Here is a 23,662-nt window from a genome sequence, read left to right on the forward strand (position 1 = left end):
AACAACTTTCTTCTCTGCAAACCATGCAAATTTGTCTTCAGCAGCCAGTTCTTCTATATAATATATAATAAATATAATATAATTAATATAATATAATATAATTCTAGCCTAATGTTTCCCACTAATTTAACTAGGACTGACATTAGCCAAATAAGAGTAATTTTTCCTCAACAGAATCCTTTTTAACAAATTGGTTTTACAATGGGCACCTTCCAAATGTCCAGCAAGGAAGATAATTTTAGGAACAAGTTGCTAGGAGTTTAGACAATTCAACAAACAATTTCATATGTGAATTCTTAAAGAACTCTAGTTGTATGCTATCTGAATCAGTAACTTTTAAAATTAGAATTAAATTTAAATACTGTATTGACCCAAATATAAGCTGCACCCACATATATGCCGCACCATTAAAATCAAGGCTTATTTGCAGGTGTGGCCACCAAGCTGATGCTCGGCGCCCCTCTCCCCAAGCTGGTGCCAGCTGCCCCCGTTCAGGACGGTAATGCTGGGAGGCGGGCACACAGCGCGCTCAGAGCCAAGCACCGGCACTGGCTTGGGGAGCTGGTTGCCCGCTTCCCAGCTGGTTGGCAGTGTGCGCGCTCCTCTCCACCGTCAACCAGCTGGGAGGCAGGCATGCCACACACCCCACTGCCAAGCAGCTGGGAGGCGGGCACGCCGCTTCACCCCACCGCCAAGCAGCTAGGGAGCGTGTGCACCGCCAAGCATCTAGGAGATAGGCGCATCGCTTCCCCCACCGCCAAGCATCTAGGGAGCGTGTGCACCACCAAGCAGCTGGGGGCACTGCTTTCCCCCCACCGCCAAGCAGCTAAGGAGCGTGCACCGCCAACCAGTTGGGAGGCAGGCGCGCTGCTCCCCTCACTCCCGTCGTTAAGCAGCTAGGGAGCGTGTGCACTTCCAGCCACTTTCAGCAGCATATGGTAAAAAATCGCAAATATAAGCCACACTTTAACCTTTCAGGGACTGAAATTGGGGGGGGGGGGAAATGTGGCTTATATTCGGGCCAATATGGTAAAACTTATTTTCATGTTAACTTTATTAGACTTAGTTTGAAAAAGTAACTTCAGCTATGGGTTTATTTCCAAACAAAACCCTAAAAGCAGTCTTTTTTAAAATTTACCTGGCTGTCCATAGGCACATTATACACTTCAGCATCCAGTAGTACTGTGCATGCACTGAATGGTAAAGTCTGATTAGCTAAAGTTCTTGCTGCTCGATAATGGACACGCAATACTTCTTGCTCATTGGAAACAATAAGCTTTTCCTAGTTAAACAAAAAAAATTCAGAGTTGTAAAACACAAAATTTCATTAAAAACTATCTGATTATTGTTTTTTCTTTTCTGAAGTACACTTTTAAGATTTTTGAAATGCAGTATTTCTCTCTATTAATTCTCTCTATTAATTCATACCAATAAACATGCACAATTACAGAGATTTCATACAGAAAATACTATGAGACTTGGCTTAGAAATCTAAGTAAAACTTTCAGAACTTCCCGGTAAGAGTGGCTTCTTACATGAATTTCTTAGCATACAAATTGCACACAGTGTAAACTCTCCTTTTCTTTATATTAATTTTCATTATTTGTTTACTAATGTCAGGAAACTTGAGCCCAATGCACTACCAATATAAATCACAGTGAATTAAAGTGGACATTCTAGTTAAGCATTCCAAAAGCCTGAATTACATTATCAAACGTAATTATCAAACGCTCAAAATTCTACATTTCTTTGTTCACTGCATCACACAAAATATATGCAGCAACTGACAAAGAGAATTTCCAGGTATATATACGGTAGGTTCTGATTGGAGATGCAAGTTTTTAACAACTTCTTAACAATCTACATATTGTGCTTAAATCTTAACATGTAACGGTTTTTCTTCATTCTCATCCTTTCTCTTTGAAACGATAAAACCTTTAAAAGACTTGCCCATCTTTATACAGTCATCAGTCTACAGGGTGAAAATAAATGAATAACACTATCAGCCAATATTTTATGGCACTTACCCTCTCAATACTGTGCTGCAAACGAAGTTTCATTCTTACAACTTCTTGTTGTCTAAACAGATCTTTAAGTGGATCTGACAGTGAAGGAGGTGGTGTGATCTGTGAAAAAATTGTCCATGCAATATCATTTATATATAATACTGTATACAAAAGCAAGGGCCATAACATAGTCAACTGGAGGAAAAAATTATGGTGCTTAAAATGTCACTGAATGCACATATTTGTATCACAAATATGGAATTAAATATATGAATTTTACTGTGTCAACATGAAACATTGTTTGAAGAATCTTCATATATATGAAAGCAGTACATCAAGCAGACACCAAGTCATTGGACTGCATTCATATGTAACGCTAAACCATGGCATAGGACAAGTTTGTGTGAGCCTTGTCCATTTTTTCCTGGCACAGCTTGCAAGGAATTTGAAAGCTTGTTTCTGTTTCGGATTGACTTCTGAACCAGACGAACTCCGTTTAGTTTTAACTACAGTACTGTTTACTAAAACAAAGCCAATTTCAAATTGTAGTTTAAGAAGCCGGCTTACTTGAGTAAACCGTGGTTAATAATAACAGTTAATCTACAATTTAAGGTTTAGATGTAATGTTTAAACAGAAATGGAAGCTTCCAAACTCCTTCATCTTCTGACAGCATTATCTGTCTTCTCCAAAAATCTGGCCAACAAGTCCTCCTAGCAACTTTCCAGTTGAATACACTGGAACACTGGAACTAAAAGGGCAATGTAAAGTCATATTGTAAAAAATGTAGAAAGCAAACTATGTTACTCATGAGTATTTTCTTGGCCCTTTTTGCATCAGCTGGTTGCACCAAAAATACTTATTTGTTTTGCATTTAATAAGAAGATAGAAAACAGCAGCATAGCTATTCTCCTTACACAAAAATATCCCTTCTCATTTAGTTTTACAGAAAGTAAAATATACTATCGTTATGGGGACGGGGTAGCGAGGAGCATGCAGAAATATCAAGCAAAAAGTAACATATGGTTGCAGCATGCTCCTATTATGCAGAATAGGAATCTGGTTCCATTAGCTTACACTGGAATGAACTGAACAGTTTAGGAGATTGCTGAGAGTATATAATTCACTCTATTAAAACTTAAATACCCAGTTACTTACAGTTGGAATGCATATCTTGCTCAAAGGGTTGCCATCTAAGAGGTATGATCCATTGAAGGTCACATATTCATCGTAATACTGAGGCGCTTGAGGAATAACACTACACAGTAATTTACGCTTTTCTTCTATTTTCTTTCTTATGTGCAAATATTCAAAGTATGGATTTGCTCTCTCTGAACTGTATGGCTGGATCTCTTCTAGTTTTAGAGAGTCTACAATAGCTGCCAGAGACTGGTGAATTTTTTCTTTAGCTTGCATTAATGAGGGATTCACTTGCACAGGTTGAGGAACACGTGACAGCTTTCTTTTACGAGGATGATGCGCCTGAGCATCATCTTCCTCAGTCAGTCTTATCCTTCCTTTAATAGAGGAAGATGATTCAGAATCTCTTTCTGATATCTGAGGACATCCAGTAAGATTTTGCTTACTTTGATTAGCAAGCATATTTGCTCTGTTCCTTGTGATTCTTTGAGGAACTTCATACTGTTCTGCTTTATGGTCTTCTATTGCTTCTTCCAATTCTGACTTAACACTCGCACTGTACTTATGCACTTCATGTTCAGTTAATTGTGAATGGCTTTCCAAACAAGGTGAAAGGCACTGTTGCAAATTTTCTTCCATTGAACTGTTTTCTATGCTGTCTATATTAAAAAGTTTTCTGTTATATTCATTAGCAATTCCTTTCAGTGCTCTGCCATTTAGATCCTGTAGATCTATTTCATTTTTATTACTTGTCATATGGGATGAATACAGGTAATCAGAATGGTCTTTTTCACCTGCAATCTGAATATCAATCATGCTGCTATCTAGCTCATCCACTTGTGATGTCTTATAAATGAGCTTACTAACTACAGAACTTGCATTAGGGTGTAAACGAGGATCATTTGCAATAAAATCCTTTTCAAAATGTTGCGAAATATCTTTAGTGAAGCTTTCAGGATACACAGTGATTAGCACATCTGACTTTTTATTGTTTGATGGAAATGTTTTTTCTATCTTCTTTTTACTGTTTGTATCTACATCTAAGATTGAATTGGTAGCTTGAATGGCACTTTGTTGGTGTTTAACAACCAGAGACTCTTGGCTGCTAATATCTGGTATAGAATGCTTTGACATATAGACTGTATCTGTGATTGGCTGAATCCGAGACGAACAAGAAGACTGGAGAGAGAAAACAGCTGCAGATTCCGGTGATGTAAAATTTGCTATGTTTTCAGCATGATGAAGAAAAGGCTCAGAATTTTTCTGTTCTTTCAAGATTTTATTTTCAGAATTGTGAATGGCTGGGACTGTTGCTGCATCTTGCTCAAAACTAGGAAAATTTGAACAGATGCACTCACTGCTCAATGAGTTAAATCTTTCCAAAGGTACATCCCATGGCTTACTTGATGGTGTCGTATTATTCTGGCTACACTGCTCCAGAGGTGTATGACTTTCTCCTGATGGGTTTGTCAGAGTAGCATTTTTAACTGCATCTGATGTAATATGCTTGTTGCTAGCAGATCTAGTTGGAGATGATGCAGAACTGGAATGCATGCTTGACATACCATTTTGGGAATCCTTCTCCAGCAAATTACAGCATAGTGTTTCATATTTAGGAGAAGGGCAACTATGACTCTGAACTGAAAGCAACGCATTGTGATTATTTTCTTCTGACACTCGGGGCTGCTTTGCATTTTCACAAACAACAGATGGCATACTACACCTTCGAACTTCTACAACCGGCCTGCACTCGTTTATAATAAGTTTAACATCCTCAACAGATGCTGATCTCACATAAGCTGGTGGAAACCTGTTTGGAAAAGGTGCTTTATTGCGCTCCGGCAACTCTGATAAACTATCAGTCTCATGATGAGCAGGTGATTTGGCACTAGGTAAAAATGGTGAATGTGAAAAAGACATTTGAGAATCAGATCCTTCAAGCATGAAGTCTGAATCATATTCAGTTATTGGTCTTGGAGGAGTCACTGTTGTATGGCAAGAATCCTCTGAACTAGCCACTGAAAGCATGGACACTGATCTGGATGTTAGCCCTGTCTTTTCACTTTCTGATCTGGGAGATCTACTTAAGCTATTGTCCTGTAGTAGTGACAGTTTCCCACCAGCTGCTAAATTCTTTATGTCAACAGACTGCGATCTACTACATGTAGCATCTTTCGGCTGCTTATCCTTCACACAAGTATCTGACAACTCAGAGCTTTTTGAACGAATCAGCTCTTTAATTTTTGATTCAGCAAGTGGATGTTTTGTTTTGTCCTTATCTTTTATTTTGTTAAGTTCTGAACAGGATCGATTCTTCAATCTTTCTTTTTCTTTCTGTTTTATTTTTTCTTTGTGTTTTCTATGCCATTGTTCAATTTCCAGATCTTTAAGACTAAGCATTCTTTCAAAGCTTGTCTGCATCAAATCATCATTCAATAATCTCTTTTCTTTAGGCCGACTGTCTTTAGGTGCTGATGCTGGTTTTGACTTAAGCTTTTCAGTTTCAGGTTTTAGCTTAAGTACGCTGTTTTGTTGTATTTTATCTTTATGTTTGTCACGCTCTTTATATCTATCTATATCTTTATCTTTTTTATCTTTCTCTCTTCCATCCGGAGTTTTCAGTAATTCATCTTTTGGTTTCTCTTTCAAGGAAAAGGTTTTTTCAGTACTACATTTCTTCTCTTCTGGAACATGCTTTATAGTTGCACCTGCTGAACTATCTCGATCTCTGGGTTTTTCTTTTTTCTCAGCTTCCTTTTCTTTTTTACCCTTTTCAATTTTTGAATAGTCAGCTTCCTTTTCAGAAACCTTGGATTTTCTTTCAATTCCAGGCTTTTCTTTGCATTCTGACAAGTATCTATCACTTTTTTCTTTGTCATGCTTTTTATCAAGTTTTTCTTTGATTTTTTCTCTGTCATCAAGCTTTTTAATAGTATTTATGCTTTTTAATTTGTCATTTTCTTTATGAGATTTTTCTGTTTGCTGAAAATATTTTTCTTTTTCTTTTGTCTTTTCTGCATTTTCAATGGGGTCTGATCTTTCTTTTTCTGACTTATGTTCACATTTTATTTTTCTCTCTCTGTCTAAATGTTTTCTTTCTACTTTTTCAGTAGCAGAATTCCGCTTCTCCAGCTTTTCTCTATGTTCCTTTGTGGGTTTTTCCTGTTTCTCAAAGTCTGTTTCTTTCTCTACCAAAGATACATTACTAGCTAAATCCCTACCACCTAAACAAAACAATTCTGTTTCTTTATCAATGAACATGTCTTTTTCTTCCTTTGTATCTTTTGCTTTTTCCTCCTTGTCATTTTCTTTTTTATTTTTCTCCCTCTCCTTTTCCTCTCTAAAATTTCTATCTTTTTGAAAGTTTTTCTCTTTCACATATTTGTCTTCTTTCATCAGAACTTTCTCCAGCTTAGATTTTCTCTCACAGGTTTGAGATTCATAGTCCAAACTTGATATATCCTCTGCTTCATCACTTTTAAAAAAGTTCTCTTTCCAAAATTCTCTATCAAACTCTATATTCCTTTGGGCCTCCTTAGAACTCTCTCGATGCTTGTTCTTTTCCTTTTCTCCATCCTGCTCCTTTTTGTGCTTATCCTTTTCTTTATGTTTCAGTTTATGCTTCTTAAGTGCTTTCCCCTCCTTATCTACTTTTTTCAAGGTACATTCAGAAATTTCAAAGGATGAGCTATTGTGTTGTTCCTCCTTAAGTTTAGGACTGGATTTTTCACCAAATTCAGAAATAAACTCTTTCTGATGTTTACTTTTGTCTTTGTGCTTGTAGGATTTACCACTGGAGCTTTCCAGTACAAACTCAGAGTCTGTATTATGGTCATACTGCACTAATTCAGATTGTGATGTTACGTCAGACCCTCCTGGAGATAAACATGTTTTAACATTTTCTTGTTTAAGCGGAGTTGACTGCTTTTCAATTAATCCACATGGGTGCTTGGGGGATCTGCCTGCAGTAATATGGAGTAAGGGTAAAGAAGAATCCTCTTTTGAGTTAAAAGATTTTCGAAAATTCTCTTCTTCTCTGCTTTTGTCTAAAGATTCTAATACAGAAGCACCCAGGTTTAGCATTCTGGAATTCTCTTTTTCAAGTTTTAATTGTTGGTTCTCTTTATTTTTGCTTTGATTTTTTAGTTTTCTTTTAACTTTTCCTTTCTGTTTATATTCACTAAAAGCATATTCTTTTTTAATCTTTGCATCAGAATTTGAAGTTTCTGTGACAGAACACGGAGAAGAGATTGTGTTTTTGTCCTGAAGAATGTCTTCATCTGAACTTTCAGAACTTGAATATAAGACTCTGGCAGGCTTCTGTTTCTTATTTTTAAATGATTTTGGAAATGTTACCTTTTCCTGTTTAAGAAATAGGTTACTCTGTTCTACTTCAGATTCATCCTCTTTTATCAGATCTTTCCTAGGTATATGTCTGTCATCAATCATTTTCTTAACTTCATCTTCATCATCATCTTTAAACTCATATTCATCAAGAACAGATGAAAGTGATGCCTTATTGGGAATGTGCTTGCTGTCATTAACTAGAGATTCTTTCTCTGTCTCAGAATCCATATTCCCATCTATACTGGAAGGATTTACAGACGGTGTCTCTTCAAGATCTAGAAAAGAAAATGAAAAGAGTCAACAAATATATTCATTTATTTACTATTCATGACTGTGAATATTACTTTTAAAAGACATGTGTTTTATCTCTTTTTAACCATCTTTTAAATGTTTTCTAGCACTGGATTCCACAGTTTAACTACGTACTGTGTTAAGAAGTGCAACAAAGTTTATCACAAGTAAATGCTTTGGGGTGGGTGGTTAAGTGTTTCTGTTGTCTACAGGGAAACAATCTTACTCTTTGGGTTTATTGTCAAGCTGTGAGATAGCAGTTAAAATATATACTGTACAGTCATACCTCAGTTTAAGTACGCTTCGGTTTGAGTACTTTTAGTTTAAGTACTCCGCAGACCCGTCTGGAACGGATTAATCCACTTTCCATTACTTTCAATGGGAAAGTTTGCTTCAGGTTAAGTACGCTTCAGGTTAAGTACGGACTTGCAGAACCAATTGTGTACTTAAACCGAGGTACCACTGTATAGGAAATCACACACTTTTGCAGAGTGGACAGATCACCTCTACAATAGCTCATTTTATTTGATATGTAAAATAACAGCAGCGATTGAAACATGCTTATTAAAAATATATATATAATTAGGATATATATATATATATATATATATATATATATATATATATATATGATTAGTCTTCAATGAAACTCTATTTTGAAACCTGTAAAACTACAAAAAAACTTGCTGGTTCAATTCCAAAGGCCTTGGCAAGTTTTTATTTTGTGTACCTGGCCCATGTGAAGGACACCCAAATGTTAATTGGAAGTGAGCAGGAAAGGAATAAATATGCTTTATTCAAAAACACGCCCAGAGATGTTAGGGGGGGGGCATAAGAGATGAACAGTGCAATCCTGTGCATATCTAATCAGATGTAAGCCCCATTTAGTCCAATGTGAGGATCAATCAGGAAATGATTCATCAAAACTAAGTTGAGGACAAAGTTGTAGGAGATAATTTCACAGAACCATGTCCCTGCAAATTACTTTGTCCCATAAAACTCAGTGGGAGGTCACTGAGAGGTATAACAGTACATATCTGCAAAGATCCTGTTTTCTGTATATGCACACCAATATGAAAGTCTGTGTATTATCTATACACACTTAAGTATAACTATAAAAGTGCAATTAAAAGGTTTTTTCCTGACCTGAACAACCATCGTCATCATCAGAAATAGGAACTTCTCTTTTCAGTAACAGCCCTAGTTCTTCTGTATCTGCTACATCAACAGGCCTCTCTCCTTGTTTATTAGCTTGAAATGGATTTCCGCCATGTCGGAGCAGCAATTTCACAATCTGAAACATTAGGTATTTAAGTTTATTATACATTAATTCACATTAAAAACAGGTCTTCGGAGGTGAATGGACTGTAAACAGACATCTGTCTTTTTAAATCATCTCACTCTGTAAAATGCTATATACATGGATGACATTGTACTGTATAAGTAAATCAGGGTAGGGCAGCAGTGCTGAAATCCACACATGACACACTCCAGAACAGTACACTGATTTATTTTGACTGCTCTAAATCTGTGGACTGGTGCCAAAGATTAAAGAAATTAAGCAACACAAGAGATTAAACTCTTGTAACATATTTTACAAAGGAATATTTTCCTTAAGTTCTGTTGACCGAGAGGCTATAGGATTTGGCAGAAATCAAGATATGACACTGGCATGCCAGTGCTGCTGGCAGAATACCCAAATATGCTGGAAGAACAGCTCTGCCAACAAAGATATGCTGATGGAATGGCCAGAACAGGATGGAGTCATGAGGTGGCTAAAGGGGAGAGGACGTTTGCATCATGTTCCTTTCCATCCCTATCTGCTTGGTAGCCATAGATTCTATGGAGACAAGTTAATGGGCTGGTGGAGAAGGGATGGATTCCATCATTCTTCCTCTGCCAGTCTGCTTTGGTTCTGCTTTTCAGTGTAGGGAAACCCATCCCTCACCAATATCTCTTCTTTGTTAGATACTTAAAAAAAATAAAAACTGGCCTGCTAAGAAGCTAGTATCCTGAATTTTCTTGATGGCCGCAGAGATGGGAATTTCCCCATCTCTTGTGACCAGCATGGAAATGCAGACTACAACTGTCATCATGGCCTGGTAAAAAATGGCAGGCTAAATAACTTGGGCATATTTACAGGTTGTTTTGTAGTCCTCCAGACTGCTGCCACGTTCATGTTGATGCTGGAACTTTATACCAGCCCTAGACCTGGTGCAAAGAATTGCTATTTCATTGAGGAGTTGTGTGTGTTGTTTAAGCCATCCTTTTATCAATGACTGCCCCTGCCAGTCTCACCATGGCAGAACATTGTACCTCAGCACTCAATAACTGTACACCACTGTCAATATATAAAACCCATCGAGAGTGGTTACAACTGAAAAGAGTGCATGGTATGGGGAAGTATCTCAGAGCTCACATACAAATCTTCTTTAAGTCTCTCTAATGTAAGTAGATCCTGCTGGATTAGGCCAATGGCCCATCTAGTCTAGCATCCTGTTGTCACAGTGGCCAGCCAGTTGCCTGTGCAGGAACTGAGCACTCTCCCCTCCTGTGGTTTCCAGCAACTGGTATTCAGAAGTATTACTGCCTCCAGATGTGGAAGCAGAGCATAGCCATCATAGCATAGACAGGAGATGGACTGGTCAAGAGGAGGAGGAGAGTAACAGTCAACAGCCTGTGTTTCTTGGTTTGGGGCACAAGAGGGCAGCATAACCCACTATGCCATAAGACCACTACTGGAAGAAAAAGAGAACATCATACAAAACTGCTTATCTCCAGAACACCAATATGAACTTGAGAGATGTGTTACCACTATGCATATTACAAGTGCTTCAGATTCCAGATACAAAAAAATCCCAATACCCTACTCCAACAACTGGGTCTACCAGGACAAAGCAGCCCATCCAGAAATGCAAGGGAAGGTGGCAGCCATGCTATGAAGTGTAACTGTTATAACTGCCACCCATGTCTTCCTCACACTTTGTTATATGTGAATAGCATTTCTTGTCTGAATTGTATTGCTTTAGTACTTTGTACACCCCCCCTCCCCAATAGCAGAAAGCAGTGTCTCCCACACACAGAGAAAGCATTTGTCCCTCCCACATGCAGATGAGTTCTCTGTTGATGAAGGCCAGGCACTCTGTCCCAAACATTGCCATTACTGGCCAAACATTCATAAGCGTAACATTCCTTGCAAACAGAGTCCTAGTGAAACCCCCCCGCCCCAGGGCAAGTATATGCAGTCTCCCCCATTCCTGCTGAGGCATTTACACTGGCAGAACACTCAGGAGGCATCATTTACTCTTCTCTGTCACTTACAAACATCTATTATGCAACCAGGTTCAGGGTCTATGTGTTCCAGCAGCTACCCACTGCCTCTATGTCCCCACTCCCCAATTTTCTGCTACTTGCTCTTCTACAGGTACAAGATGCACCCCGCACTCTGTTCTATGGAAACCATGAAGGAGGCCCACCACCTAAGAATGCTCCCTGCTATTCCTCTACGGGGGTTGATAATCTACCAGTTCCAGGCTGGCTCCTGAACCTGGGCAAGCTTCATGATAAGACAGTGATGCTACAGGTGCTCCTAACCAAAAGTTAATGCCATAGGAAACACTTCAACTGTTACCATGTTGTCAAGCAGTTGCTGTCAAGGAGAGGCCCCCTTTTTCTCTCTGCTCACTCAAGTTCCCTTGTTTGTCAGGCACAGGGATGATTGCTGACACCAGGATGCATGAAGCACTCAGTTGGAGAAATGGAGAGGGGTAATGAGGGCTGCTGGGATGCTAAATGAGGAAGATGGTAGATTGATCATATGAGTTGCAGGGGGTGTGGTGAGCTGGTTGGCTCACCCATGCAGGAGCCAGGCTTTGGGTCCATGCAGCACTCTTCCCAATTGGCTTGGGTGTTCCCTACCTTTCTTAGGGTCACGATGAGTATTATCTACACTAGCCTGGCAGTGACTTTCCAAGGTTTCAGACAGGGATCATTCCCAGTTACATTTGGAGATGCTGGACACTGAACCTGGGACATTCTGCATACAAAACAGATGCTCTACTCTCCTTCCCTTGAACATAACCCATTTCAGCCAGTTAGGACCCCCTCTGTAGCATTGGTGCTACTGGAATCTATAAACTGGTGCTAAATTTGGGACCAGCAAAGAGACAAATGCACCATGATGTGTCTGATTTCTGTCTGCTACTATATGCATTGTGCTGTGATGCAGAGATATATGCTCAGGGCGTGCCCACATTATTGTGAGTTCACTGGCTCCCTCAGCACATTTCTGGTGTTGTTGCCAGCATAGCTTGTTTGATGGTCTTTCCAGGGTCACGGGGGCATTATGTGTTTTCCCTGCTGTTTTTGAATGTTTTGAGGTCTCCCTTTTTCCTTTTGCTCCTAGGTTGAACCAGTATACGATGCAGTGGCAGTTCCACTGGTGTGCTGGCAGTCCCCCAAGTTAGTGTCTAGAAATCCTCTGCTAGATTTTGTTTAGTTAGTTTGGACCACTGTATCTATATAGGGATTGCTTATTTATTGCATGAATGGTACATACTTTTCTATGTCCACTACTTGCAGAATCATGGAGTGGAGTATCATCATCTAGTCCTTGAGTATTCACATCTGCCCCTGCTGCTATTAAGACCTTAGCAACATCATAATAGCCAGCATTGCAAGCTTCATGGAGAGGTGTCCAACCTATTACAAAAGAAGTCCAAATATGAGGGATGTATGTGTGTATAATTCAAAGATAATGCAGTTTGATTTATTTTGCAAATACTGATACACAATTTTAAAATTTTAATAGGAAATCATTCTTTTATTCCTGCAGGTAGAAAGGACACTCATAGATATAACAATTTAAAATATTGTGTTTTGCTATGTGGTTTGTTAGGTTAATTAAAACAGTCAATTCAAACAGCAATGTTTTCAGTTTTATGAAATATTGGGAGTTGTTGACATGTACTAGCTCCAGTCACTGCCCAGTCACACTGGCTTTTTTCTTCTCCTCAAGTGAGCAGAATATACAAACTAGGAAAGTCTTGGTTTCCCTTTAAATCCCAATCAGGGATTTGGCTTTGTAACCTTCTAAGAAGCCAATCTTCAGTTGTGCCTTGTTATTAGTTTGCTGATCTTGTTTGTGAAGGAGCAACAAACCACAATTCCTGGTTTGGACATAAGGGAAAGCCAAGGATTCTAGGTTCAGTTATCCTGCCTGCACCAGGTTAAAAGCAAAGCTGAGCGATCAGGCATTTTCTGCTAACACACTGCTCATTCACAGTAAACCATAATAAACCAGAAAGTCTGTCTTATTACACGTGAACATAGCCACTTCCTTTGAAAGTAGAAGCTTCATTTTTAGCTATTGTGGCAAATTGACATTGACAAACCTATCTTCTGAAGTACCAGCACACTAAAAAATAATATAGTTTACCATCACGAATCAGGAAAACTCACAAGCAAATTTGTAAAGAAGGTGTCCAGAAGCTATAGGAAAAAATCCTCAAATCTCACACCAGAGTAAACATTTCACACTTTGAAATTATACATGCTGCTCTTCAAAGGGAATATTAAAATTTGCATGCCACACCGATTACCATGTGAAGAAGCACGTGCCTGTCACTGAACATAAAACAGTAATGCCAAAACCTTCAACTTCTCAGTACAGGCTGTTTGTTCTATAGACCAATAACAAATAGCAAGTTATTCAAGAGTCATATTTCATACGGTATGTACCCTAATTGTAAGAGACCAGAGAGTCTTATATAAACTGATTACTTGTCAAACTTACCTGCAAAATCTTTTACATTCACATTTGCACCTTGACTGATTAACTCTTTAACTTGTTTAATGTCGCCTCTAATGGCTGCAGTATGTAAGGGAGTTTCCCCTCGTTCATTTCTTTTGTTAACTTTGTCTTTTTGTCGTGATGAAGAGCTTGGTGTTTTCTTTTGTGTTGGTGTTGTTTGCAGAGGATGATTTAGACTGGGATCTATAAATTAAAATTCAAGACAAAAAACAGTTTTAAAATTTATGCCATATTGAATAAAATTTGCTTGACTGAAGTCCTCTGACAATCTCATTTATTTCTTTGTGGGCGGCAGGCTGTGTGTGTCATGTCATCTGTTAATAATCTATTCAAATGGTGAGGGAAAATCCATTGAAGAAAGGACTAGCTGGATCTCAGCATCAGCTCCAAAAGACAGCTAGCAAACTGATTAATTTCCCACTTAACAAAAACTCTGGACTAGGTGGTTCCCTAGGCCATGATATGTTGCAATAGCTTCGTGAAACCTGGAGGTTTTGGTCTTTGATACAACACTTGCATCACAAAAGGGTAGTTCCCACCATCTCCTTATTATCTTGCAGCTGTAATAGGACCTGAAGCCATGTCAGTCAGGATACACATGTGTACTGTACCCAGGGAATTATGTAATGTAGGTCTACTTTCCCCTATGCTACTGAGCCAATAAACCCCTCCTCCCAAACCAAGCTGCTATTAAGCCCTGGGAGAAAAGCTCTTATTGGTTCCCCCATGGGGCCAATGGCAACTTGGGGGTGGAGTGTTCACTGAGACTGTGGCAGAGGAGGAAAATGTTAGACCCCCTTTCCCTATGGTCCTGATACAGGGCCCCTGCATCTGCACCTACCGTATGCACACAGAGGAAGGGACTGCTTGGTAGTACCTGGACTGTTGTCTCTCGCAGTCATCTGCATAAGAAGGGCCATCTGCTTGCGTTCTGATAGTGGGTAACCAAACAGAATACTAACAGGTGCTGCTTTCTTATTTCCAGTTTCCTTTTTCATTTTCTTCTTCTCTGGGACTTCTTTCTCTGGAAATATCAGTAGATCTCAGTAAGAACAAAATACTGCCAATTATAGCACATTCAAGAGAAAGCACAGATATACAGACTGTAGAAGTGTATCCTTTGACACACTCCCTCTGAAGTTACTAAATTTCTTTCCTCTGCAAATGGAAAGAATATATTAGCAAATCTTCTCTTGAAAATATTTAGGTTACCTAAGCTGAGTGGCTAAGGTTGGCTTTGTGGGGGAGTTGGGTTGAACAATTAAGTTCTGTGTGGCACTGGACAAGCCAATGACCCAATATGCATGTTAATGCTAAGCCAAACTGGCTAAATGTGATCATGTAGGTGTGTAGGTACTTGCAATAGGAAAAAAAATCACATCTAACAGCACACATTGAACAAATCTTGGCTACAGTTTGTGATTTGTCTAGAGTAGGATAAACCACAACCCTAAGTTTGGACATGATACTAAGCCAAGCCTTTGTTTAGCTTCAGATAGCATGGCAGTAGTAGGAGTGGGAGAGTAGTAAGGGAGCCATTACTTTTACTATGTGTATCTACACACTGTGTTGGGCTTAGTGTTACATGAGAACTGAGCCAATACTTCATAGGACTGTTGTGAGGCCACTCTAGCAAACAAACTAGATATGATTCTGGCATGACCTCTATGTCAGACTTAAGCCAACACTCAACTCGTACAAGTTGGGATAGGTAAAAAAAGGTAAAGGTCCCCTGGATGGTAAAGTCCAGTCAAAGGCGACTATGTGGGTGTCGTGCTCATCTCACTTTCAGGCCGAGGGAGCAGCGTTTGTCTTATCTTAAGGCAATCATAGTCGGGATAGGGCAATCTAAAGTGCACATGATGCATGGAAGTTGCAGAACTGCTTTCAAGTATGTGCTTCTTTCTTAAAATCGCCCCCCCCCCCAGCTGTTTCTTCAGGTAAGCCTCCAGAAGTAACTTGATCAGGAAAGAAACAGCTGGGGAGAATTGTTTTCAGAAAAGACAGCAGTAAAGGGCTATCTCCTCCCTTCCCCATGCAATTTAAAATAGCACTTCATAGGTATTTTACATTACTTGTGTCGAGTCAGCCATTGTTACATATACTGTAGTTTAACCTTAAGCTCCTTGAAGGAAGTGATAAAAACTTAAAATCAAACAGAATACTTTAGAAAACACATGCAGTCTAAAATTCATGCAGTCTAAACTTTATGTTCCTAATACTGAATAAACATATACTTACAGTAACCTCAATTCACAACCACAGTAAACCGTATCTTCTCTCTGCTAACGCACAGGGAAAACAAACCACAATCCTTGGCTTGGTGTCATATGTGAACCAGGGATCATAGTTTGTTTCACTTCCAAACTATGATCTGTAGCAAAGTTTTCTTACTGGATTAATGATTGGGGTTTAAGAAAGGGATCATGGGTTTGTTTCCTCTGTGCACTAGCAGAGACACATGGATTGGGCCATAGGATATTCACATTAAAAAATCTCATATTGTGGGGGTGTCTTGATATATGAATAGGATTTAGAATTCAATGATCAAAAAATGTAACCCCTACTTTATTTTTACTTATGAGGTAAGATTTGTTAGAATGACAAAAGTATAAATGCTGCATATTTATATACTCTCCCATTTCAAAATGTCTACATATTTCAGACGAAGTATTTGATTACATTTAAAGAAACACTAAAACAATTATAATTTTTTTTAATGCCCCATATTTGAGAAATTTAGGCTCTGGCCACAGTATTCTTCTTTCTAAACACTTTTCACTGAGAGGTCAGCATTTTTTTCAAATTGACGTGTCTACAGTAACAGCTGCAGCTATAGGTCACACATGTAAAAAAAAACTATTTATGATGGGAAGCAACGCTTGCCGCAATGTTCTGTGTGTGGGTTCGCCTGTATAATGTAATAGGAAATGGGTTTAATGTATAATGTAAAAGGAAATGGGCTAGAATGTGTCTCAGACTACACAGGTAATTGTATTTTTTCTAAAACGTTGATACTGCAAGTTAATTAAAATTGTTAACTATCTTAGCATTGATTTTCTCAGCCTCTCATTTTGTTTTTTACTCAGTAACAGATGGCACATTGGGGCTGTGCTGCTTACCTGACCTCCGCCAGCTGCATTGCTGCTGTTTCCTGGAATGGAGTGAAGGGACTAGTCAATGGTGAGGTGCAAACATGCCTGCAGAAATGCTGGATTGTCTCTACCAGCATGTTTGTACCACACTGAACTTCCTGCCGCTTTGCCTCTCCTGCTGCCAGTATACAGCGACAATAGCAGTAACTGGACGGAGGTCAGGTGAGCAGGGCAACCCCATTCAAGTACTGTACCACCTAAGCTACTGTCTTCACTTATCCTTTATTAAAAAACCAAAATGAATATCCACATCACACCCTTATAAGCCTCTACTTTTATATGTAACGTGTATTAATTTAAGATTCACTGTGGAGAAAAAATGGATTTACTATGTTTAAAATTACTGAATGCCCTGTATGCACTGATTTTGTAGCTTTAGAAAAGGGAAGTGTTCATACTTGTTTGGCATGATTTGTTGCTTGTTTTATAGGAAAAACATTTGCCACATAAGATTTAACTTTCAGTTTACAATGGATTCTAAACACCTAAATCATCTGTTGTAACAACTAAAAATCTATCTAATACTGTACAATAATTGGAAATATTTTGAAAATCATCTTAGGGTTATAATCAACTAAGTCATACTTAGAGTAGGCATAATAAAATAAATTTACTCTGGATATGACTTGGCTGGATATCATTCATTCACATTCACATTCAACACACACATTTACTTGCTGTGCATTACTTTTTCCATTTGTCTTTTATTATTATAATTATTCAGTATAAAACATTTTCCTCCTGAAGAAGTTACTGGTTACCACATGGTAGCTGCCATCTTCCAACACAGATGTGAAGGGATTTTGTTAACAGGAAATAATATTCCTGTACATGCTTAAGTTTGATGGTCATTTTGGATTCTCCAGTGAAAAGTAACACAAGTTAAGCCTATATTAACACATAAAGTATTTGCAAAAAGATTTATAGGCAAAAAACAAAAAACTAATGAAAACTACTGTAAATATGTGAATTGGGAAAAGTACAGCTATTTTAAGTATACCTGATAATGCATTTACCTGAATATGTCCTGTAAGTAGATATTAATCTCTCCCCCCAGTTTTCATTTGTATGTCCTGGATCTGAATCTACAGAGTGAAGAAGACATGGGAGAAAAGGGGTGGAGGAGAGCAAGGAAGTGTGGCATACAATATAGATATATGGACATGCCACTTTTTTGCTATTTCTACAGAATCCTTATGCTAGCTTTACAGTGCTGTTAAATAAATGTCTAGAAAATTAAGAATTCATACCATTGCTAAACAGTCTAAAGCAGTAACAAATTGTGATTTTACAGGGAAATATTGCAGAACATAGAGAACATACTGTACTTCATCATAGAAGTTCTTCAGTACATGATGGACAAACACCAGAATGAAACAGCTATGTAAGAGGAGTCTGAGATTCACAACATTTTAAGAATTCCAGAGCATATGCTATACAGCATGTTTTAACAGAATATATTTTGTTATTGTGGAATATTATTCAGAGATGGATGGAACTATTAACGTTTGGCCTGTCCCAGGTCTTGGAGGAGGTAGACCTCAGGTTGTGTACGCACAACATTTTATTCTAAAAGCAATGGAGACCGAGTATTTGTTTTTTCTGTGTAGTCCACACAGAATCTAGATCTATTGCATATTTTTGGCCCCTGAAAAGTGCTTCTTGAGAAACTGGTTTCATTCAGAAAATAAAAGCTCATTGTAAATTGATTCTACATTACCCTGCCACTAGTGTATACATATGAAAACAGATGAAAACAAATGTAGACAGTTCTGGCAACTGGGAGTGTTTCACATTATGGCTGGGCGCATACCAATATCACAATAACTACTTCCTTTTTTCATTTATGTGGGGCATGTTTAGGGAGGAAAAGGTGTGGATAATGTAATCAAGGAGAGGGTTTTTCAAAAACATTTATCAAGAAATCACAGTCGCTCTATAACCAATCTAGATTGAAAGCAGCATGCTGAGGAAGAGCAATGCTTCTTCAAAATATTCCAGGGCATATCTTATATCAGAGGTCGGCAACCTCCACAGAGGCCGTTTATCCGGCCCACGAGCCACCTGGTCACCGAGCCGCCTGCTCGGCAAGTCCCCTGTGCGCTGCACTAAACCGGCGCAGCATGGCGACTCACCGAGCGGCGCTGGAAATGGCGCCTGTGCAGACGCTGGAAATCATGTTTGTGCATGCCCAGATGCTGAAAATCGCTTCTGCACAGGTGTGATTTCCGGCGTCTGCACAGCAGCAGAAGCGATTTCTGGTGCTGCGGACATGCGCAGATGCCATTTCCAGCGTCACGCTGCAGCTGTCCAGCCCATGGACAACGTCCGTGGGAACAATCCGGCCCATGGCCAGATAACCTTGCCGATGCCTGTCTTATGAGGTAGAAAACTTTTTTAAAAGACACTATTATTGGCTGTGGTATAAAGCTCTGCTGGCATTCCAGTGGAAACAGAGGGCATTATCCTGTCTGTACAAAAGTTTCTACTTCTGTAATGAGACCTCCCCCTCTCTCCTCCCTCACTCTTCCCAAATCTGCTCCAGATATTGAGAGAACCCTTAGAACAGGTTTAGAGGGCACACGGGAAGGGGGGGGGAGTTCTGTTGCACATGCAGAAATCCTTGCATTGACAGAGCATTCATGCAGTCCTACACTGGACACAACCCAAAGCTTCCAACAATTTATAAGGCACTTCAGAAGCATAAGATGTGTTTAACAAATAGCAAATCATGCCAAACTTAAGACTTAATTACTACTTTTGGAAGTATAAAAAGAACCAAATCTAATAAAACACCAGGTTTAAACATTAGGAAAGACTTTCTGACAGCAAGAGCCATTCGACAGTGGAACGGGCTCCCTCAAAATGTGGTGGACTCTCCATTAGAGGTTTTGAAGCAGAGGTTGGATGGCCATCTGTCATGGATGCTTTATCTGAGATTCCTGCATTGCAGGGGGTTGGACTAGATGACCCTGGCGTCTCTTCCAACTCTACAATTCTATGATAAAATTGATACCAGCTAACAGACCATTAAGTTATCTGTATTAATGTATAAAATCATTAGTGAAATACATTGCTATAGCTAAAACAGGGAAGTCCCAAACCTTTTGCAGATTTCATTCCAAGAACAAACTGATATCAGTTTCTTTGGGAAGTTTTAGTTTAGATTCAGGTTTGGTTAAGATGGTTAAGGAGACTGTTCTGGTCACCTCACATCAAAATGGACATTGTAGAGGTGCAAAAGGTTTAGAAAAGGGCAAGTCAAAAGGGGAGTAAGGGGGGAATAACAGAGATGCATAATATTATGCATGGTGTGGAGAAAGTTGATAGGAAACCATTTTTCACCCTCTCTCATAATACTAGAATCTGGGGTCATCCAGTGAGGCTGAATGTCAAAAGATTCACAACACACAAAAATAACACTCTTATTCACACAATGTATGATTAAATTATGGAATTTGTTCCCGTAAGATGCAGTGATGGCCACCAATGTTGGATGACTTCAAAAAAGGATTAGTTAAATTAATAGAAGAAAGAAGCTATCAATGGCTGTGTGCCATGATAGCTACATTCTATTTCCACGGTATGCCTTTGAGTATGTTTCTGGGAAGCACAAGTGGGGAAGAGCGCTGTTGCACTCTGGCCCTGCTTGTGTGATTTTCATAGGCATCCGATTGGCCACTGTGAGAACAGAATGCTGGACTAGATGGGCCTTTCGTCTGATTCAGCAGGACTCAGTTTATGTTCTTATCTATTCTGAATGAACTGAAGCTTCTAAACTGTCTTATGCAGCATCCCAAGTAGAGCACATTATAGTAAGGGAAGCTGAAAGCAGTAAGATTTGAATAATCAGGCCAGGCCTGGTTTTTCCAGGAATATCAACATATATAATGGGCAGACTGCTCATTTAGTAGGTGCACTAGGAAAAGAACGTAAGAAGAACCGTGCAGCTAGATTAATGATTGACAAGTGGGATATAAACAAGCACTTCACTATTACTTTTTAATCTTTTGTGAAGGTTTATTATAGCAAATCTATCATAAGTGCAATGAATTCAAGAGGAAAAAATAAAACTGGCTCTACCTGTGTCTGAATTTCGATCTTCATTTCTGGATGGACTAACATTAAACTGAAGTTTACGTTTCATGGAAGACTTTTCTTTCATCTCCTTTCCCACATCACTCCTATCCACTTTGGCAGTTTTGGTGTAGGAGGTAATCTTGTCCTTGCTCTGATATAAACAGAGTTACAAGTACAATGTTTACATAAAACTATTAACAGTGTCTTTTTTTAAAAAAAAAAGTAAAAATAAACACATCCTATGAAAAACCAGCTAACCAATAGAAGAATTACACCTCTAATCTGTTCCTCAGATTAAAACAATCTAGGATTACTAGGCTTTACTACAGATTTACTACAGAAAATACAGAACAGAATAGTAATGGAATGCTAAAGAATTTGCATCATCTTATGCTTTCTGTCATAAGTAATAAAGAAAATAAAGCATGTTAAAAATAAATAAAAAGTATAAGTAAAAAGCAAAATAAAGTTTAAAAAGGAGATTAAAACTGTTATTGTGCAAAATTGAGACAGAATAAAGACTAGTGAAGCCGAAAGCTAAATGCCTTGTTATGTCACAGAAAAACACTATGAACAAAACAGCTAATGCAGTCAACACATGTGTAAAAATATTTCACTGAACTCAGGAGTACAATTTGATAGACGTTTGTGATTTAGTTCGTACAACTATAATTGTAGCCAGTTGACTGTACAAAGTCTGCTTTCTTAACAATATAAATTACGAGTGTATCTGCCTATGAAGATAACATTAGTTTTCTAAATATACACTAAAAAAATACAATAGCAGGTTGGGAAAATGTTTAGATCTTATTCTTTTCTCAGACTCAGTCCTTTTCTCAATAAAGGGTGGATTGGGCAAGCAGTGGATAAACATATTTGACATAATAATCTATTTCAGGGATGGTTTAAATTAATCTGGCCCCAACTAGTTTTTCTGTCTCCACCTTTGCCTCTTTTTCTGCATTTCCCACTGCACTCTAGTTTCAGGGTGGGAATAACTGACTTAAAAAGTTGGCACCTGGCATGATGCTTAACAGTGCTAGTGGCATCACTTCCAACCGAGGGAGCTCCTGTGAAAAGTGAGACAGCTTGAGAAGTTTCTACATTATCACAGAACTCTGGGGCACCCAGGCCTCACTTTTCTGCAGGAGTTAAGTTCTGTTTAACAGCATGCCAGGTGTGGCTGCCCACCTGGCAGGCTTCACGTGTCACTTCATGTGGAGCATCTGTCAGACACAGAAGTGCTTCCAATTTGGCAGGTGTTCCCTTTAGTTATAGAATATAATCTTCATTACCCTGTTGATGCACATCCATTATGGATAGACTGGATCTACCAGGGATAGTCAAATATGTTGCCATTGGTTTCCCCTATTTCCCATTATTATGTTCCGTTTGCCACATTTCCACATCAGTTTGATTTTTTAAAAAAATAATCATGAAAATCTAACATTTTAGTATGCAGTTCTCATAATATAAACAAGCAAATTTCTGTGATATGCATTTTTGTACTCCTTTTTTGGTTGAAGAACTGTATAATAAAATTTGGGGCTATGTGAATATCAAAGCATAGCTATTGTTTTGGTTTACAGATTCTTTCCAGAAATGCAAATTAAGTAGATTAGCATTAAAATGTGAATGACATCCAATTTCTCCCCCATCCATGGTGTCCAGCTCTAGGGGATAATCCAATTTCTCCATGTTGAAAAAAGTTGGCCGGCCCCCATCTATTAAAATGTTTACTATGCTGAATATTGAGGAACTAGTTACAGGTAGGTAGCCGTGTTGGTCTGCCATAGTCGAAGCAAAATAAAGAAATTCCTTCCAGTAGCACCTTAAGACCAACAAAGTTTGTCATTGGTATGAGCTTTCGTGTGCATGCACACTTCTTCAGATATACTGAAACAGAGGTCACCAGACCCTTATATATAGTGAGAGGATGGGGAGGGGTGTTACTCAGAAGGGTGGTGGGAATGGGTGATTGGCTGATAGGTGTGGTAAACCAGTCGTCAACAGATTTTGACCAGCTTACTCAAACACAAATCAAAGACACAAAAAGAATAAAAAGTCAGCTACACAAATTCACGGCACTCCTGACATGTTTCCAACAGCTTTGGTGTGTTAAAGCATAAATATTTTTCTCAGGAGTTGTTACTAGAGAGTATAAACACATTTTTCCTTTGCTAAAGAAACATTTTTCAATAATCTGTGCTGCCTTTTTTATTTTTTAGGATATGAAAAATCCCTAAGCCTTGGTCATTGTATCCTCCTGAACTGTGGGATGGGAACTTGGGGCACTGTTTTGTAGTTGGTTTCAGAGAGCAGCATTTTGTCCTGCAGGTGCTGCAGGGTACCATTATTTAACATCTGTATGACTCTGTTGGGAGCAGTCATCAGGTGCCATCAGTACACTGATTATACCCATCTCTATTTTTCTGTAACATTTCAGTTGGGAGAGACCTTGCAACCCCAGAACCAGCACCTGGACTCAATGCTGTGCCAATTAAGGATCAATAAATTGACTCCTGGCAAGACAAAGCTCTGCACTATGGGTGGGCTGTGCTTGAATTCCCATTATTTTTTATTGTATAGTGAATGTGTTTTGCAATAAGAGGAGGAGCAAATAATTGAAGGAAGCAATTAATTTCATTCTCTCTGGAGAAAGAACAGGGAACAGATGCATGACAATTAGTAATCTGTTCCCTACCCCCATCCCCACTGCTAAACTAAGCCGGAAGCAATAAAACAGGCTAAACTTGTGAACAGGAAGCTTTTAAGCAATTGCACAATAGCCCTAAAAACCTAAATGGCACATGTTCACAATGTCCAATTATTA

At 38.8% G+C, this 23,662-nt stretch overlaps 1 protein-coding gene across 5 annotated transcripts in view; it reads right to left on the bottom strand.

The window, feature by feature from the left end:
• ANKRD12 (ankyrin repeat domain 12) overlaps window positions 1-23,662 on the bottom strand; it is a 53,763-nt gene that overhangs the window by 4,959 nt on the left and 25,142 nt on the right. For 4 of the 5 annotated variants that reach the window (XM_035124905.3, XM_035124903.3, XM_035124904.3 and 1 more), the window contains 9 exons: window positions 20,833-20,980; window positions 17,766-17,834; window positions 14,472-14,618; window positions 13,577-13,777; window positions 12,341-12,483; window positions 8,929-9,076; window positions 3,163-7,766; window positions 2,028-2,126; window positions 1,139-1,282 (listed from right to left, as the gene is read on the bottom strand). In XM_035124905.3, the coding sequence (XP_034980796.3) occupies window positions 1,139-1,282; window positions 2,028-2,126; window positions 3,163-7,766; window positions 8,929-9,076; window positions 12,341-12,483; window positions 13,577-13,777; window positions 14,472-14,618; window positions 17,766-17,834; window positions 20,833-20,980 (5,703 nt within the window). The remainder of the gene's footprint in view (window positions 1-1,138; window positions 1,283-2,027; window positions 2,127-3,162; window positions 7,767-8,928; window positions 9,077-12,340; window positions 12,484-13,576; window positions 13,778-14,471; window positions 14,619-17,765; window positions 17,835-20,832; window positions 20,981-23,662) is intronic. The other variant, XM_088675337.1, reaches the window with a different exon arrangement.

Source organism: Zootoca vivipara, chromosome 8 (genome assembly GCF_965207765.1).
Source record: "Zootoca vivipara chromosome 8, rZooViv2.hap1.1, whole genome shotgun sequence".
In the NCBI taxonomy this organism is placed as follows: Eukaryota; Metazoa; Chordata; class Lepidosauria; order Squamata; family Lacertidae; genus Zootoca; species Zootoca vivipara.